Below are 19,675 nucleotides of genomic sequence, written 5' to 3'. Positions count from 1 at the left end.
TCCAATTAGAAAAATCACAAAAGCAATATTTTCATGGATCTTGTAATTATGAACCCATGTCAGCTGCCGAGTACGTTTGGCGCACGTTGTGAGATTTACCCACCGTTGTTTCCTACATGCATACACTGGAATTGGGTTTCGAACCTACAGTTTAGTTTTTAGTTTAGTTATATTAACGTCCCGTTATAAAGCAACACTGGGGCTATTTTGGGACGGACCACGTAATTTTGAACCACGGGCAGATGACGAGGACGACACCTGAGCTGGCACACCCCTCTCCACACCACTCACACCAGCGGGAGGACGTTTCGCATGACATATTTAACGTGCAACAGACCCCCTTACACGAAGGTTCTTCGGTGGAATCGGGTCTCGCACCTGAAACCCTACGGCTCACAAGCCGAGACCTTACCACCAGGCCACCACGGCCCTCGAACCTGCAGATATCTGATATTGAAAATGATATTTTAAAACCAAACCACCATGACTCTTCCATAAACTGAAGAAGATTAGGCAAAACTTCACGCCAAAGAGAACTTATCTCCGATTTGTACTGACGCAATATATTGCGTTTTGTGTTTCGTGACATAATAAGAAAAAATTCCTCGCTGCAAGCTGGAAGGTAAAGGTAGAATAATTTCCATCTAAATTAGGAATCATCAAATTCACAAAAGTACCGGAATAATAAGCTTCTAAAACATTCTAAAATGGATAAATTTACACGCCGTTGCTAATAAATCTTTAATAGTTTAAAGAAAACTAATCAAACAAAACAACAGAAAACTTTGTTCCACACGCATTTAATTCTTCAATTTCAATGTAAAGAAAAGAAGTAGGTCCATGAATATTATTTCTTTTAAATATAGTATCATTAAACCAGAATATGATTTACATGTAAACTTAATTGCTGATTCAATTTTTATGTAACAAAAGTACATAAATGCTTTCAAGTCAAATGTCAAAATCTTTATAAGACATAGTTAGAAATCAGTTGGCATGTTACAAAAGAAATAATTGCCTTTCTGTTTTTAGAGGTATCATAAAAACAGAAATTTTCAAACAAGCAACCTAAGATATTGCCAACTCTTATTGTTTTTTGTTACTTTGATATTAATTATCTAACTGTTACGATTTTTATTACTTAAATTTTTCCTCCCCTTTCAAAAATGGGATGTTTTACAGATTCAATGAAAAAAGAATCTATAAAACTTGAGGCCTTAATGGGCTATTTATAATATTTGTATAGAATTGCAGTGTCTTGACGAGATTTAAGCATCACTTGCAAAATCGAGAAGCGATAATTTGATGGTCTTCTTACGCGTAACAATAACGGTTGAGGCAGTAAAACGAAGCACTACTTTTATTTATAATTCTAAACATTACAAAAAAAAATTAGATAGAAGTATTACTAGGAGTAAGTTACTAAATTTACTAAATTACTTCAGAGGAAAAAAATGCACTGTCCGACCGAAATATAAATCATTTTAAAAGCAATTTTATTCTGAAACAGTTTTAATAATTAAGAAAATTAGAAGATATTATAGCTTTCACTTCGAAATAAAACGAGCTACAACATAAACATTTCAATTTATTTCTCTTTCTTTTACCTTGGAAGATTTCAAATAATGCATATATTTTGGAAATAAATAAAGACTATGTCATATTTTGATTTTCAATATTTTATCTGTAGAGAATAAAAATGAATGAACCAAATGCAAAGCTAAACCAAAAATGGATAACATCCATCTTCTTCTGATATAAAATTCCAGTTTTTTTCTACATGTAAAACTTTCAAATGAAAGCTATATTAATCAGTCAGCTATAATTAAGTATTGAATAATTTAACTAAACGTTGAAAAGTGTAATAAATTTATTCAAACCATGATTGTAATAAATTTATTCAAACCATGATTGTAATTGTATTAAAATTTATTCAAACCATGATTGTAATAAATTTATTCAAACCATGATTGTAATTGTATTAAAATTTATTCAAACCATGATTGTAATTGTATTAAAATTTATTCAAACCATGATTGCAATTGTATTAAAATTTATTCAAACCATGATTGCAATTGTAATAAATTTATTCAAACCATGATTGTAATTGTAATAAATTTATTCATACCATGATTGTAATTGTAATAAATTTATTCAAACCATGATTGTAATTGTAATAAATTTATTCATACCATGATTGAAATTGTAATAAATTTATTCAAACCATGATTTACTCACCTTTGGTTAACATGTCCAATGAATCAGTGATTTTCTTGTTATAAGATCTCGAAACTGTGATCAAAGACGTGTGTGGTAAAATGGCTCCGAACCGTATCACGTCCATTTCGTCATCCTCTGGCTCATTGGGTGTGACCGACGATTTCTTTCCCCAGATGCTGTTCCGCCCGTCAATTAGACCGAAACTGACCAGTAGCAGCAGCACCAGTATCAACAAGCTCTTGAGTGGCCAAGCCATATCTGTCTGGAGTTAAGATTTTCTTCTGTAATGACTGAAATGAAGTGTTGATGTATCAAACATGGCTCTAACAGCAATCAGTTTTCGATCCAGCCTCAGAAGTCTGTGAAAGAAAGAACACAAGTATAAATGAAATATTTCAAAACTATGTTTTTATTTTGGCAAATTCTATATGAAATATCTTTTTATCATTTCTTTTTAACGTTTACTTTAAAATCATATTTCGAGTATTGCTAGCAAATTTCATTCACAATTATGTCATCGGTTTATTACAGTTTTTGTTCCTACGAATGAATTTTAGCGCATTTCAATCACAATAACTTTGTCTAACACTACGAAAATCTTGTTTTATAATAATATATAAGCAATTTTGATCTAGAATCCCTTTTTACCTTCCATATACTATCTTTTTTTCTCTTTCGTGTGGCTATTTTAAGCTAAATTTTGCGCAGTGGCTTCTGAGGGTAAAGACCCCTGAGCACCAGAGGGCAAAAGTCTGACTTCTAGCTCAAGTGAAGATAGCACACACACACATACTCGCTTGCACAACCCCTTTTTACAGGGGGGTTCATTCACGCACCTCACAGTTTGAACACACGGAAGAGAACAATAATGCCTGAAACAGGACTCTAACCCGGAACGCCTAGATCACGGGGAAGACGAGCTACACGTAGGCCAGGACGCCGGCATATACTATCTAGTCTTATTAATAAATCATTCTCTTTTGAGTGTTGCCATCAGTTTTCATTCACGACAAAGAACTTTATATATGGGTATTACAGTTTCCGCCCATACGAAAATATTCTAACACTTTTCAGTTGCTATATCTTTTGTCCAATACTATAAAAATCTTGTTTCTTAGGCTGGAATTAAATATTTTAAAATTCATTTTAAAAGAATAGAATTATTTCTTTTAAAATCACTTCCTGCAATATTTTCTTCTATATGCAAAATGTTTCTCACTCGTTATGGTTTGTAAAGGAAATTCATTTTGTAATTGTAAACTTATTATTTGTAAACTATTAAGTGATTAAAGCAAAAATATTTCAATTTCGAGAATGATTCAGTGGACTTTTCAGATATCGATTAGGTATCAAGATTCATGTTTACTTTTTATGTAATATATAAATTCTATCATATATTTTTTTTAACTATCTGAATAAAAAAAAAATATACAAATATTTTTCTTTTTAAAAAAAAAGAGAACAGAAAAAGAGAACAGACATGGAATTTATCAATAACATTGATTATAAACTTATTTAAAAGTAATAACACTTTTAGTTATCCTAACACGCCAGTTGTCGAAATTCGTTTGAGAATCACGACTTGCATCTAATAAGTTTAAATTTATCTTTACCTGCTTTACTCCGTTTTATATAAAACAAAAGATGGGTTATCTAATTAGATAAATATAATCGCAGTCGTAAAACATGGCAGTTAACACGTTAATTAATGAATCTTAAATGATGAATAATTTATTGTTACGGCTGTTTTAAAAAAAATTCTGCATGTATTTTTGAATTTGTTTTAAGTGTTCTATTTATTCATTTGGCGACATTCTAATTATTTCTGTATCTTTATTAAGATACTTGTCGCAAGTCGTAACACTTAACTGAAGTAAGTGTTTTAGTTATATAACACTTTACTTAACTAAAACCCTAATTCAAACACTGCACTTCAATTCAGTAAGAAACTCCATTAGATAAGAATTAATATTGAAATAGAATTGGAAGGAATTTGGCTAACATTTCGTGAAGGCCATTTTCTGCAATGGTATTGTTATTTATTTTTGAAATTTTTCTTGAAGATAAAGTTGCAAGTGTTTTTCAGATTTGTATCACATTTTTCGTGGATTCTTGAAAACATTCATTTTTGTCTAAACTTTGAATGAACCGAAATACAATGTTTCTGAAAGTTTAATCGAATTTCTTCTAATTTTCGTATAAGAATTGGCAGTGGATATCTACACAAATATCTACAGCTGCCCACCGTAATAAAAATGCTGGCAATATATTTTTAAAACCAATGGCAAGTGTCTCTTCGAAAATTTCTCGTATATTCTCTAATAAAGATTTTATTTTCCTCCCCCGAATAAAATTAAGAACCTTGGGTTAGGTCACAAATGCCTATTCTAGTTACAATATAGTGAACAATAATTAAAAAGTACAGATCTTTGTTGTGCATTGAAAATTTACTATTGAATATATCGATTGAATATGTATTTTGAATCGCTTTTTGCCGACCGAATGAAAAAACGTTTAAACGAACTTTAGTTGTAATCACAAGATAGCATATAGCGAATTTCAATGATTTAAAACATTCTAATTTACGTTCACGTGATTGAAAAACCATCAATTAGCTATATTTGATTCAAATTTAATATATATTTTTTATATTAAATGCTAAACCTTTGCACCAAATTTTATCCACTTAGATCTTTGAAATTATGGAGTCTATTTATAATCGAACAGCCATACAAACAATTTTCCTGTCAAAGGATTTCTTTCACAGTTTGACAAAAATTTCCGAATTTGGTCGTACACTAAATACCAAATTTCATTCGTGTAGCTCAGAGTTTTTGAGTGATAAAGGGTGGCAAATGGAAGACAGACAAAATGCCAAAAAATGTGTTTTTCGAACTCAAGAGAGTCTGAAAAATGGAGATTCATCAAAATTTCGAGTTCGAATTTCTTGGCGATTACCGTATTTCCTCTATACCTCGTAAATGAAAAAGCAAAAAAAAAAAAAAAAAAAAAACATTTTTTTATGATTTTTTAACATTGCGTCTCGCTGACAGACAGCGTATGTTGTAAGCATACAAGAGCTTACTGGACACCTGATGTAAAACAACTCCAGCATTATTTTCACAGATAAAAAGAAACAGTAATCGAATGCGATCTTTCTTCTATAAATATATTTTTTCCACTTTTATTTAAAAATCATCGTTTTTATCAAGTATTCCTGTTTTATCTGCACTTTTGATAAAAGAAATTTACACATTTACATTAGTTTCCGATGGTACGATAATACTTTAATGTCATTCAATACAAATCCTTTCGCAGATCTCTGAAGACATTTTAGTTTTTAGGGGCTGAAATTCAAAATCACAAAGTTTCAGAACAAGAAAGAAATTATCCATTCAAATCTCTCTCCGCATGACTCTCGGATTTCCATCCTAAATAATGAAAAAGGGGGCAGCTGCCTTTGCTAACGGATTACGCTTTCTTCCATATGCAAAGAGGCAATCGTCGAATGTGTTCAGTATTAGAAATTCGTTCCGCACTTGTAAGCGAGTAATCTGAGAATTCGGGAATAAGGTTGTCTTTTTTGAATGGGAAAAGAAAGATTGGTTGCCATTTCATGCAATATAATTAAATGAGACCTTTATGTTTTTTTTTCTAAAAAATGTGTAGATTTCATTTCTTTATTACATTACTTTAAATATGTGAAATTCAACATTCGCTGTCATTTAAAAGAGATTTGAAAATACTTTTGCATTTTTTCCACCGCTTTTACGAGAGGGAACCTATTGTATTTTAATCACTTTGTCAGACCCTATAGAACCTTTTTATTTTAATGAGTTCATGAAATCACAGTTATCAATATTCTATCTGAATTCTACTCACTGAATTGATGCAGCTTGACATGTCTCTGAATTATTATATGAATTAAAATTTTTCAGAACATCCATTTGTATCAAATTCTGCTGATTTAATTACCATACAGAGATACGAACTTTCAGTATTAGAAACATCAGAACCATTTATCTTTAGCATTGATAGATTCCGATATTGTTTATTTTGAAAATTTGTTTTTAATAATTATTCCTTCAATTAGTAATCAAGAGAATAATGTTTACTCTACTTATCTGTAGTTATCTTCCTTTTGACTTCTGATAAATCACTCGTACATCCTGTTCCACATATGAATTCAATAGATAGAAACAGACAGAAATATGGTAGCGTTCCAACTATTCGACATTATTTGGGGAAATAGGCAAGCCGCATAACAAAAAAGGTAGTTTTTTTTTCTTACTACATCCATAATTTTTACGGAAATATTCCGGTGGATGCATAGTGGAAAAAGTCAAACACGCCATATAACAGAAAACGACGCTTTTTTTCTACAAGGAAACTCGAAGCACAAGCAAGAAAAACAGAACTGATGCTTATAAAAAGAACGGAACCTGCAGAAATTCACAACACAAGCCGACAAAGTACCACTATAGTACTTAAACAGCAACCAGAGAGACCACTTCATAGAGAGAATTCACTTGACAAATTCTCATTAACCTTTTACGCTTATATGTGTTTTCCAACAAGGTATTGAATGTTTTAGAAGAACTTTCAGATATCGGTTCCTAACAGAGATAACACCACGATTCTTGTATTTTGCAATACTCTCGTTTATGTCAGAAAGTCGCCAAATGGTCGCCAAGGTCAGGAATCATTGTTCTGGTAATCAATCAGCATCTATAAATATATTTTTAAATGACCTTTTCTTACTATGATATTAAATCCGCATTAAAACAAACTAAGAAAATATAAATTCATAACAATATTATTGTTAATGCCAGATAAAACTCCATGTTAAGTTTTCTGACTTTCTTAATAGAAGCCTATGCTTTGTAGATATCTTTATATACTGTATTGTATGTTTTTAAAATTATTTCTGACAAAAGAAGTTTTAGAATAAAGATATTATACGAATTTAATGACAAATTTTATAATTTTGAAATAAAATGAAAAATATAAATTATGTACACTGAAAGTACAATTGCATATTATATGTATATTTAAATAAACAAAACGTTAATGAAAAATTTAAAATTTTTCCTTTGAAGAGTCCTAAAGTGTACTTGATGTCTATTGATAAAGGTAATGCAAGTGTATTCCACACTCTTTGACGAGTGATTAACAATTGACAAAAGTAGTGGGGGGGGGGGCATGTGGAAGATGACATATCTGTTATGCAGGCGTTAAGTAGGAAATTTGTTATTGAAAAATATAACAGTTTTTAAGTTTTGATATTGCAAAAATTATATTTATAAATAATATTATGTAATTATTTCTAGAATTTTTGCGAAAAAACCTTATCTCTTAAAAATTAATTTTAAATTTGAAAAAAAATAAAGAAGCTGCGAAGTACCCATATCCTCCCAAAACACATCTACCTATATCTTTACTCTCCCAAAACACATCTATATGAAATTCGGTAGCTTTAGATCAAACGCTCAATCCTGTTAAACGTCATTACACACATTGATCTTTTTTATTTGTTGAATTAAATTACATATTGAATTTTTTTCCTCCTAAACTCAATATTATTGTGGCCGGAGAGTCCAGAGTCTAATGTACTGATATTTAATGGCAACTAAATGCATGATGAAACATAGGGATTCAAGTTAGTGTAAAGTCATCAGGTCTAAGTAGATAAAAATTTGTGCAAGGATAAAATACGATTGACAAGTCTACAGTACAATTATGACAAGTCGATTATATTGCATTATATCTACTTAAAAAAAATTTATTCTTTACAAACTTGACAGTTATGATTTATATTTTATCGGGATAAAATTCTAATCAAATTGAATATACCTTAAATAATTATATATAAATTGTTCCGTATATTTATGTATGCCATTTTTATTTGTATAGTAGCAGTCTTATTTATTGATATAGCCTCCTACTAATGCCGAATTCTAATTAGGAAATCCCATGCCATCAATCATTAATAGAAATTCTAATATATTCTAAAGAAAAAACGTTCAAAAGAAAAATTACCATCCGAAGATTTAAAATTTCTGTTCCATTCAAATATCAGCTTCCGAAGCGTTTGTTCAAGTTCCTCTCTTCAAATTACTATTGTTTAAATTAGTTTTAAACAGGATAGTGAACGTTTAATACCTAGGAGAATAACCACGAATCTAAATATTCTTAATACTTAGCTGAGTCTTGTTAATTTTTAAGAGATGTTTTATAGTTGCATGCTTTGAAATAATTACACTGCTTAGTTTTACACTAATAATAGATTTTAACAAAGCTTTGAAACTACAAAAATCTATCTCTCCGTTGAATCTTCAGAGAATTCATAGGCGCTCCGCTTTAAACGATGATTATGTCTTTATTACACCATAAGAATAACAACACTCAAAACAACCATGTAATATATTTTGATCTGACGAGTTAAGCTGTGTTAGGAGATAAATGTATCATTGTTATGAGTAGATATGATGCTACTTTTGAAATGGAATGGTTGTGTGGTTGAAACCAAAAATGTTTATTGTTGCCATCTTTACTAATAATAAAGGAGAACGTATGTGTGTCTGTCAGTGTTGGCGCTCCATATTGACTGAAAAGTAAAAGTTAATTATAGTAAATTATTCGGTTATAACAATAAAATGTTGCTACATTTTTGAGAATTTTCTGTATTTCGAAAACCAGCTTTAAATAATTGCGTTTAAAACTGGCGATCATAAAATTCAAAGCAAAACATAATTATATATATATATTCTTAGATAGCTGTAATACTGTTTACTCCCCAAAATTTAAGAAACATCTTTGAAAACTTGCTACATGCCAGAAAAATAATCCTCAACACTCAAGAAGGCTGGGCCATAAGAGAACAGAAGCAAGGCTGCCCCCAAGGATCGTGCAGTGGTCCAGCTCTGTGGAACTTGGTGGCGAACGATCTGCTTAATAAAATCTGGCCTGCCCATACAACTATCCAAGCATTCGCCGATGATTTTGTTCTGGTCATTAAAGCCAAAACAAAAGAAAATCTAAGACAAAATGCCCAAGAATCAATAGCACAATTTATATCCTGGGCTGACATAAACAATCTAGAAGTGTCCACGGGGAAATCCAACTTTATTCTGTTTAGTAAATGGGTAGCAGGACCCAGAATCTATTGGCAGGGAGAAAGAATAAAGCAGACTCACGCCATTAAATACCTAGGTGTCCATATTGATGATAAATTGAATTGGAATACCCACCTCAAGCATTTAGCATTGAAAGCGCAACAACAACAATTCAATTTTCTCAAAATAGCTGGCAAATCCTGGGGAATAACACTTCGACACAGAAAAATTTTGTACAAGACAGTCATTGAAAGAATGCTTGCACACGGAGCAGGAGTTTGGTGTCTCCACCCAACGGTTAGATTAGCAAGAAAGCTCGCTTCCATCCAAAGAGGCTTTCTGCTAGCAATTACGGGAGCATACAAGACCACGCCTACCGCAGCACTTCAGGTTATCCTTGGCTTGCCACCACTTCATCTGCAGCTTCAGATGATGGCAAGAATGACTGAACTGTATAGACTTCGTGGAATCGTACATGATATGCCACACATCAGCTCATACGAATATGAACACAGAGCTACGGGATGGACGTCACATCCTTCCAAACATCTCCAAGCACATCAAATTTCGTTGGAGGATGGTGGATCTCAGAATTTAATACTCGGGATCTATACCGATGGATCAAAGACCTCAGCAGGAGTTGGGGCTGCATTTTGTGTTGTGCAGGATGCAGTGGCTATACACCAGTGGTCAACCAGCCTATTGAAAGAAAACACGGTCTTCCAAGCTGAATTACTAGCACTCAATAGAGCAGTCAAATACGCAACCTCTCTTCCTACATCAGATCCCATCACAATTTACGTCGACAATAAAGCAAGTATACAAGCCTCAAGTTCACCAAAATCTAATAGCCAATTAGCAAGAGATACATTCACCCTTCTTCTTGCAAATCCTCACATTAAAATTTCATGGATCAAGGCACATGTAGGCTATGAAGGGAATGAAGCGGTGGACAAACTAGCCAAAACAGCGGCTAATGCTAATCAAGATCGGAATGTAATGAAGCTTCCAAGATGTCATCTGAAGAACATTCTCCAAACCGATATGATGACAAGATGGCAAAAGGAATGGGAAGAAGGCGAAACAGGCCGCTCCACATTCAACATAATACCGAAAGTTTCTCTCTCCGCGACCAACTGGAACAGAGCGGATGTCCTTTTCTTCACTGGACACGGCCCATTCCCGACATACCTACACAGATTCCACCTGGCCAACTCTCCTTATTGTAGCTGTGGGGAGATAGGATCCCCAATTCACTATGCCACCGAATGCCTACTGACTCTCTCATGGCACATGAGGAAGCCAGAAACAAGTCTCGAGGAAGAATGGTACAGGAGAGTTGCATCGAATACCCTTTCACGCGGCAAGATCCACTCCATAGTAAACCATATTCATAAATACCAAGACCTCTTCAAGACAACACAATAGCTGAGACCAAAATGCCACTTATCAAAATCAGCCGAAATTATAACTTCAAAAGTCCCTCAAAAGTGCAGTTCTGACGAAGGAAATCAAAACCACAGGACTCAGAAGGACGTTACAGATTTCTGACCTTTCAGTGATAATTTATATGCTTATACATATCATATAGATGTTCTCAATGTAATTTATCAGTTTTTTTCAGTTAGTAATCTCGTTTCCCTGTAAGTTGAACCCATAGTGACCATTTGTTTAAGTATCCTTGTCCCCTCTATTCGGTTATTACGTCACCAAAAAATTAAATACAGTCGTGTAGGATTTGACACCGTTGGGATTCTCTCTGGAGAACCCTGGATGGTCTGTCGTCTCTTTCTTTCTACCAACATTTTTTTTCCCTTCCATCTTATGCTCATCCAACTGGTTAGATAACTTAGTGTTATAGGTACCGGGGGCACAGGATGGCGTTATGTTATGTAATACTGTTTACTTGCGCATTTTATATCATAATAAGAAAAAGAAATCCACAGATATCCTTAATGGATGATACATAGGATGATTTCCAGCCTCGGCGACAATAACTAATGTTCTATAAAATACAAGAATTTTAGTAGCATCTCTAAAATTCTCTATCTATAGTTATCTCTATCTATAGAATTATTTACTTTATCACAAAGGCTATTTAATCCGTAGAGTTACCAAGAACATGAATTCTCTGAATTGTTTATCGCAGAGAAAGTTCTACAGTTATTTTACGTTATGTGTTGTTGTGCTGTGCTACTTTCTATCTAGCGATTCTCCATAAAGAATAATGGAACTTTATTTCATCAGAAAAACGCGAAACACAAGTTGCATAAAACGTTGTACAGATTGTTGATGTCTGCACGCTTTGGTTGTGTTTTTATACCCATGTCTCTAGGGTTTTGTGTGTGTGTGTGTGTGTGTGTGTGTGTGTGTGTGTGTGTGTGTGTGTGTGTGTGTGTGTGTGTGTGTGTGTGCGTGCGCGTGTGCGCGTGTGCGCGTGTGCGTGTGCGTGTGTGTGTGCGTGGTATAAGACTTTGTTATGTGTAATCGTATCGATTGAACTTTTTTGTACACAGCCAAAGCGTGCAGACATCAACAATCTGTACCATTACTGGCAGCTTCTGTATACTAGCCGCTTCTTTCTGTCAGTATAAGAAGCGGGCAGTATATCGCTTCTTATACTGACACTTTAGAATGTTTCATTTTATCGAAATTAATTATTAAATTTATGCATAGCTCAGAATCATAAGCAATCAATTATTTCTATCTAGCTACCTTTGGTGGACAGCTGATTGATGGGAATTTTCATTAAATCCTTGTTGTATGGAATTGTATTGCATTGGAATTGTTAAACTAATAACATACATGAAAGCCACGTTATTTTAATAGCTCTGCATCTGTTCTGTTCACTGAATACATGAACCTACTTAAGGATGCCAAATCATTTGACATCAGAGTGTCATCAAGAATTGAAATATCTGGGTAATCAGTTTTAAAATCCCTATCGCCATTGGGAGACAATATAATTTCACTTTCTGATTTTTTTCATGCAAGTATCTCGGATAATTAATAGAATCTTTCTTCTAAATGTGGAAAAAAATCACGAGATTAAATATTTGTTGACTGAAAGAAAGCAGTTTGAATTTCATTACATCAGAGAAGTATACTGTTTAAAATTGTGCAAAAGAATATTCTTAACGCATTGCGTACCATATTGCGTACGTGTGCCGATGGTAGCATTTCCCACAAAGCGACGACGTGCACATTTATATATTTTCTTCTTTAGAGTCACGCAGCATTACACTGAACAACACTACAAAATATTTTATGTAGGTGTCTGATATTGTGGCTGGTATTTTGGGGGGAAAAAAAACCTTTTTAAACGTGGTTTTCGATGTAAAATAACAATAGTTGTTGAGAATTCAGTTAACCACGTGATATCCCTGGGCGGAACTAGCTGCCAATCATGTGTCACGTGGTCTCCCTGTTGTTGTTTAGTATATATTTTTTTTCTAGCAGAAGCGAACTGGACTCCTGTACTAGAGGGAGTGTTATCTCGGCTCTCGGATCCCGGCTCTTTCCGAGAGAGTTTTATGTGTAGTTCTCTAGGCTTTCTACACTAAGGCATATTCATGTGCCTTTTGTTGTTATTGTTACCAATAAACCCCAGAAAAGACAACATATGTCTTCAAGTCATTTCACTCCAGAACACAATCTTCACTATCGAATAAATTATTGTGCAATCAAGAAACGCAACGATAATTTACAATAGTGCCACGTCCCTCATGAGTCCACGGCATCAAAATAAATTTAGCACTGATAAAACTAAAACGATTTAACCAAATCATACTTCACATTACATATCTTATGACAAATGAATTAAAAATTAAAAAAAAGAAACATGTCATCGGCCTTTGAGAAATATTACTCACTTGAATGTGACACGCAATGTGTTAAGTGATCAAATCCAAGACAGAATTAATTTTTTTTATAATTAAAAAGGCAATTTTCTATATTTTGAATTTGTACGAGATTCAGTTTTATGCTATAATATTTCTTTAAGTTATAACAAAGAAAATAAGCATACTTAATCACACCAAATTTTTAATTATTTAATATTTTAATTAAAATTTTAATTTTTGGAAGACTCATATTTTTACCCTCTAAAGTATAAGTATGCTATATTTGGTAATTCCAGATCAAACAGTCTATCATGCAGAATGCCAGTTCATATGCAATCACATTTATTAAAAAATGTTCTTTGGAACTAGATGATGGAAAAGTGAAACTAATCATATTTAATCTAAATGATGAATTCAGGATACTTTTCAAATATTTTATTGCAAGGTTGAATTTGAGAAAGAGGAAATCTTTTGATGTATATATTAAATTCTGAACGGGGCAATCAATAATAATGAAATCTTCATAATTATAAATTTATATAGATGATGGATCATAGAAGCTTAATAAGGTAACGGGTTTTTTTTCACTGAAATTTAGCCACATAAATTATTTTTTTTTTAACTTTTAGATATAAAACGGAGCTATTTCGTGGTAGAAAATTTGAATTTTCAATATTTTCATGAATTATTTAATACCAAAAATCCAAAACTCAAGAAATATTTAATTGAAAAACAAATTCCTGTTACTGATTTTTTTTCCTTGAAATTTATTTTGATGAATATTTCTAAATAATCGAATCATTAGCAATTTAACTTCCAGCAGAAACCGTTAATTGTTATCATTTTGTATTTTTATTTCCAATGATTTGTTCCGTTGATATTTTGGAGGGGAAAGAAATTTTCAAAGTGCGTAAAATTCTTTCGAATTGTTTTCATTTCAAGGAGAAATACATTTCATCGACATGCTTTTCAATTAGAACAATAAAAAATATATATAATGAAATGAACTGCAATTTTCAAATTGATTCAGTTAATGAATTATTCTTTATGAAAGCGATAAAAAATTTTTACTTTAAAAAAATTGTCCCGTAAATGATCCAATCACTTCATTATTAATTATTTTGAATAAAAAATGATATATGACGTCAAACTAAATGATTAACATTTATCTAATTTCAAACAATAAACAATTTTTAAAAGATTTTTTTTTTGCTACTTAATGTAAAATTATTTATAAAATTTTTATTTAATATTTTTAAATTTAATTTTAGGTAATTAAATAATTTAATTTTAATTTAATTTTAATATTAAATATTTAAACAATTACAATATTGCTACGAATCTGCAATATCGATTTCATGTACAATAAAAAATTTTATAGATTTTTTTAATGAATGCTGATTGGATTTATTACATAATTATTTGGCAACATTAGCGCGTGAATTAAAGTACTAGAAAATACAAGAATTTCGGTGATATCTATGTTATGGGCCGATATTCGAAATTCTTCTATAAAATTATTTAACTTACCATGAAAACCTACATAAAAGAGGAAGGTATATTTTTGAAATTATGCGAAAATTAAAAAAAAAAATATTATTAGGAAATCAATTATATTAATTTTAAAATCTTACAATTTTTGTGCAGTAATATATTTGAAATTTATTGAGAAAAAATATAATCACTTGATTTTTAATTCATTAAAATTTAAAAATGTTGAGTTTTACGCACGTACCTATCATTCTGGAAATTTGTAAATTTTAATACAGCTCTACGTGAAACAGTCCCCCTTCATAATTATTAAGCATTAGCAAGCTACTGAAGCCATGTCATTATCCAATTTTCTCGCCACAAATTGTATGCACTCACAAATCTTATGCTATTGTAAATTCACTAGTAGGAATATTATTAATATTTTACATATCAGGAAATTAGCGGTTGTCTCACAAGCACCAATTTATAGATTCAAAACCTATAATTAAAAGCCAGTAACATGGCGATGCCATTAAGAATAATCAATTCATAATATTTCATAGCCTGTCTGTGAATCACACTGAGTCCATAATCAACTTAGATTACTGAAAGGGATATTTATAGCGATACTTAAATCTAATTAAAATGGAAAATGTTATTCGCATGTGTCGATATAACAGGAAAAGTATATGGCTACTGGGAACCATTAAATGAGACCAAGTTTAACCATTGGTGATTAAGTAGCTGAAATATCGATATATGTGCATAAGTGGATTGAATATTTCGTAGGATATGAACAAGAATCATCTTTCATTGTAGTCTAAAGAATTCGTAGAATAGTTTAAGAAAAAGTTTCACCTAAATAGAACATTACCTGATCACGGTACAAAACTACGAAATCCCAATTTTGTTTCAAAATGGGAGGTTAATATAACTAAGTTAAATTTACTTTAGCCGATTAATAAGCAATATTTATTTTTCAATGCTATTAAAATATTAAATAACAATATCGTCTGAGATTTGAAGACTGATTAAAAATTCATTTTGATATTTATTTACGCTGAGAAAAATCCTTGAAACTATTGTTAAAAACTGATTGAAGATATAAAATTTGTGTTGTCGTATTTGTTTGGTTAAAAAATATTCATTTGAATTGATAATTTGGTTTTAGAAATTAATGTTTACTACGACTGTAAACTGACCATTGAGATTCTCTTGAATTCTTTTGAACAAAGGCGTGTGGTAATTATTGATTTTTGGTTTCCTATTTCCTATCGAATAAAAGATTTCTCATCTATTTTTACATTCTAGCAAAGATCACTGGGTACTTTACTCAAATTTCATAGTTTATCTCCAATATCCTAAAAAAAATAAAGATTCAAAAGATTTCAAGGAAAATTTAGGGGAAATTTAGGGCAAGTGCCCCCTAAATATCACTCTTTGACGATGAGTTAAGTAAAAGACAAAACATGTTTCATAAGGTATGAAAATCATTGTAAATTAAAAACTTCACAATGACATAATGTAATTTCGAGGGTAATAACAATAAATATTTTAAGCAACATGGCAAATATAGTAACAAAGAGGGCACTGTATAAAGAATAAACCTTTGCTTAAAGTAAATTATCAAGAGTTTGCCAACCAAAGTGGAAAATGATTAGTATGTTGCATTATAATTGTGTTATGCCTAGTCTACTTCTTTATACCTATATTGTACATATTATCTAAAGTGTTTTTTGCTATATTTAATTCGATAGCAAAAAGGCTCCTATCGTTGTTGATTCTTGTTCTTACAACCCAATGTTCTACTGTAAAAAAGGACTTCTTTATGTGTCTGATCCATCGTTTTAAGTACTTTTGTGTTCCTTGTATATTTCCGAAGTTCAGATTAAAGATTGATTAGACTTAAGTAATTTTGCTATGATACAAAAATTTAACGATTCAAAATGCAGAATCCTCGGTATTTGTTCTTTATTGGATATTATCAGGCACATCTATAATAATTTCTTATTTCCGTGAATTGAAAAATTAATCTAACAGGCCATTTGATCCCGAATTAACAGCCAACATGCTTCTCAGCTTGTATGCTTTTCGGGCAAGACGCTGGAATGGCATGTCTGAAGTAATATTAATAGCTCTTGGAGCCTTTAGCTGTCAGTAGATTGAAATCATATCAATCATTTTAAATATAGGTAAACAAAATTGAATGATACGTTTATTAATTGCTTGGATGTAATTTATACTTTGTATTAAGAAAAATATTGCATAAAATTTATGATAAAATGACTTAAAATAAAGAAAAATTGAAGTTATTCATTGTAACTTAGAAATTACCGTGAATGAATTCTTATACTACGAATTTTAAAAAAGTTAAGTAAACTGGATATCAGCCTTAGTACCTGTTCAAGCATGTATGTTCAAATACAGTTAAACGTTTCTAAGCATAAATAAAACAATTAAATGATCAGAGAAACGTGGTGACGTTTATTTCAGAAAAATCGAAATTCTAAACGGCAGGAATAACAATTTTCACTTCAATACGTACATTAAAAATTAGGGATTTTTTTTTATGAATGAAATGAAAATCAAAGCGAGAAAAAAATCATTCCTATTTAAACTTTGTACAGAGCGTTGCTTCAAAGACACAAAACAATATTTGAAACGCACATTTTATTACTTTTAAAGACGTCCATTTATAACAAGAGCTCATTTTGTGATGAAATTTTTCATTTCAATAAACTTTCCATTACTCCCCACCGTCAAATTTGCATAACTACCCCCATTATTCATCTCATTTAATAAATGGTATGGCGGTGGAATGTTTTTATAATTAAGTTATGTAAAAACAAACAGGAAACGGAGATGTTCAAAGAAAACCAAGATTGGAAAACATTTCGCTTTATATTCCATTTAAATTTCTGATAGAAATGGAACGCGTGAAGAACTCACTTTCTTACATTTATCTTTTGGTTCAGTTTGAGTTAGAAAGAAAGAAAAGTTTTCGAGGAAATGTTAAGGGTTTCAATTGCCGCATTTTTCTTTCATTCCATTTGATGCTGTATTAATTATCTTGGAGATTTTATTTCAAACCGACTTGTTTTATTGAATTTGTGGAATTTTGAAATATCTGCGAATAAAATGCATGATGCCGCATTAAAATTTTAAAAAAGTAGACAGTTACGAAAACTTTTTTATGTGATATTAAATCATCATTTTCTTTATTCGTATAAAATTTTAAAGAGAATTACTAGGTATTTCATCACTTTGTCTCATACACTAATATATAAAAAAACTTTAAAAGGACATTTTATGACATTCGGTCAATAAAATTATTTTTGGAAAATTCAGTTAGTAGCTAAACATTCAGCAAACTGATTACTTAAATAAAAATATCATTGTTCTAAGTCATTCAGATAAATTTATTTGTTTTAAAAATGTTAAAGAACATCACTATTATATAGCTATATTTTTAAAAACAGCGAATATAAGGTCAACTATACAAATTTTGACATTTAAGAAGGCTGAAATTAATGAGGAAATTACTTTTTTTATTTATCGTTTGGTGTAAAACTGATCATTCGAATTTTAAGATTATATTTTTAATGTATTAAATTCTACATTTATTACAGAATCATTAATTTTTCGAATTTTTTAACTGATTTATTATTCAGTGTGAAAAATTAGAGAAATTCATGCTTAAAAATATCCAAATTAATTTTGAAGTTTAAAAAATAAATGAGATGAATGATTAAAACCTGACTTATTTAATATTCATATATTTTTATATTTCTTGAGATTGAAATTGAGATTTTTATTTTTCTTGAGATTAAGATAAACTTTATTTTTATATTTCTTAAGATTCCTAATTTCATGTATTTTAAATAATATAGGTATTTAAATGTCTTAAAATTAAGCAAGGTTTATACTAGTAATGGGTCATCAAATATGATTGCTAAATGAACTTAAAAAATGTACTGCTTCTTTAGGAATAAAAACCTTCTCAAAATAAAAACTTTTGTTCATGGTATTTATTCAAAATATTGATAACATTTATTAATTTCTGGGCTGGCGAATAAAGCAGCGCGCGCACACGCACACACACACACACACACACACACACACACACACACACACACACACACACACATTATTTTTTTAAATTCTTTTTATAAGAAATTTATGTTAGAAATTCTATGCTTCACCATATAATTTGAACATGTATTTGCACATGAATATTAGAACAAAATCCTTCAAAAAATATATAATATCAAAGAAGAAATAATTTTCGTCCATATTAAAACTTTTTTCTTTATTCTTCAATTCATTATTTCCTCCTATAAATCATCAGTGCGAGAACTGGCATAAAAGAGGCTTTGGTTATCTCATTTCAATCTCTACTAATAATAGTAGTGAATTTATCGGTGTTTCTATGTGTTTTTTGTGCTGGCACTTAACAGGCCAGGTCGTTTGACATAGAGATATCAAATTTGATTCATATATATATGGTGGATGGAAAGTTCTCATTGGAACCACTTTTTTAAAATTTTATTTATTTAAAAATTAAACTGTATTCTGATGTTTTTTCACGAAAACTAACGAAAATATTCTTATAAAAATATAAATACTACACCTTTGTAAGATTTTTTTAAAAAATAATGAAAACGATTTAATAGTCTTGGATAATCTTTCTGAAATTCGGCAATTTCTTAAAATTACATAAATAATTACACGTGTTCTTGCACGCACTTTTTATTTTGTATTCTCGAAAGTATGAGATAATTTTATGTGAGTTTATGTATAAGTTATTATGTATAATTTGATGTAAGCCATTATATTCAAAAATGTGGAAAAAAGTTAACTTACAATATAAATATTTTTCTATTAAATGCTGAGAATTTGGTAAAAAACTTTTTAATATCTGGTGTCAAAATCTGTGAAAAATAGCTACATTTTAAACATTTTTTTTTTTTTGCTTTATATTAGTAAAAAGCAAACTGCGTAAGGCATATAGATGAAATAATAAAT

General features: G+C 30.8%; 1 protein-coding gene across 1 annotated transcript in view; it reads right to left on the bottom strand.

Moving 5' to 3' along the window:
* The window catches only part of LOC129972729 (glutamate receptor ionotropic, NMDA 2C-like), a 313,970-nt gene that overhangs the window by 177,924 nt on the left and 116,371 nt on the right, over positions 1 to 19,675 (bottom strand). Inside the window, exon 2 of the mRNA XM_056086971.1 lies at positions 2,239 to 2,579. Coding sequence (XP_055942946.1) covers positions 2,239 to 2,476 — 238 coding nt within the window. The 5' untranslated portion in view covers positions 2,477 to 2,579. The remainder of the gene's footprint in view (positions 1 to 2,238; positions 2,580 to 19,675) is intronic.

The sequence above is a fragment of the Argiope bruennichi genome, chromosome 6, assembly GCF_947563725.1.
Source record: "Argiope bruennichi chromosome 6, qqArgBrue1.1, whole genome shotgun sequence".
Classification (NCBI taxonomy): domain Eukaryota; kingdom Metazoa; phylum Arthropoda; class Arachnida; order Araneae; family Araneidae; genus Argiope; species Argiope bruennichi.
The sequence above is the reverse complement of the archived record's forward strand: the minus strand, read 5'-3'. Positions and strand labels throughout refer to the sequence as shown.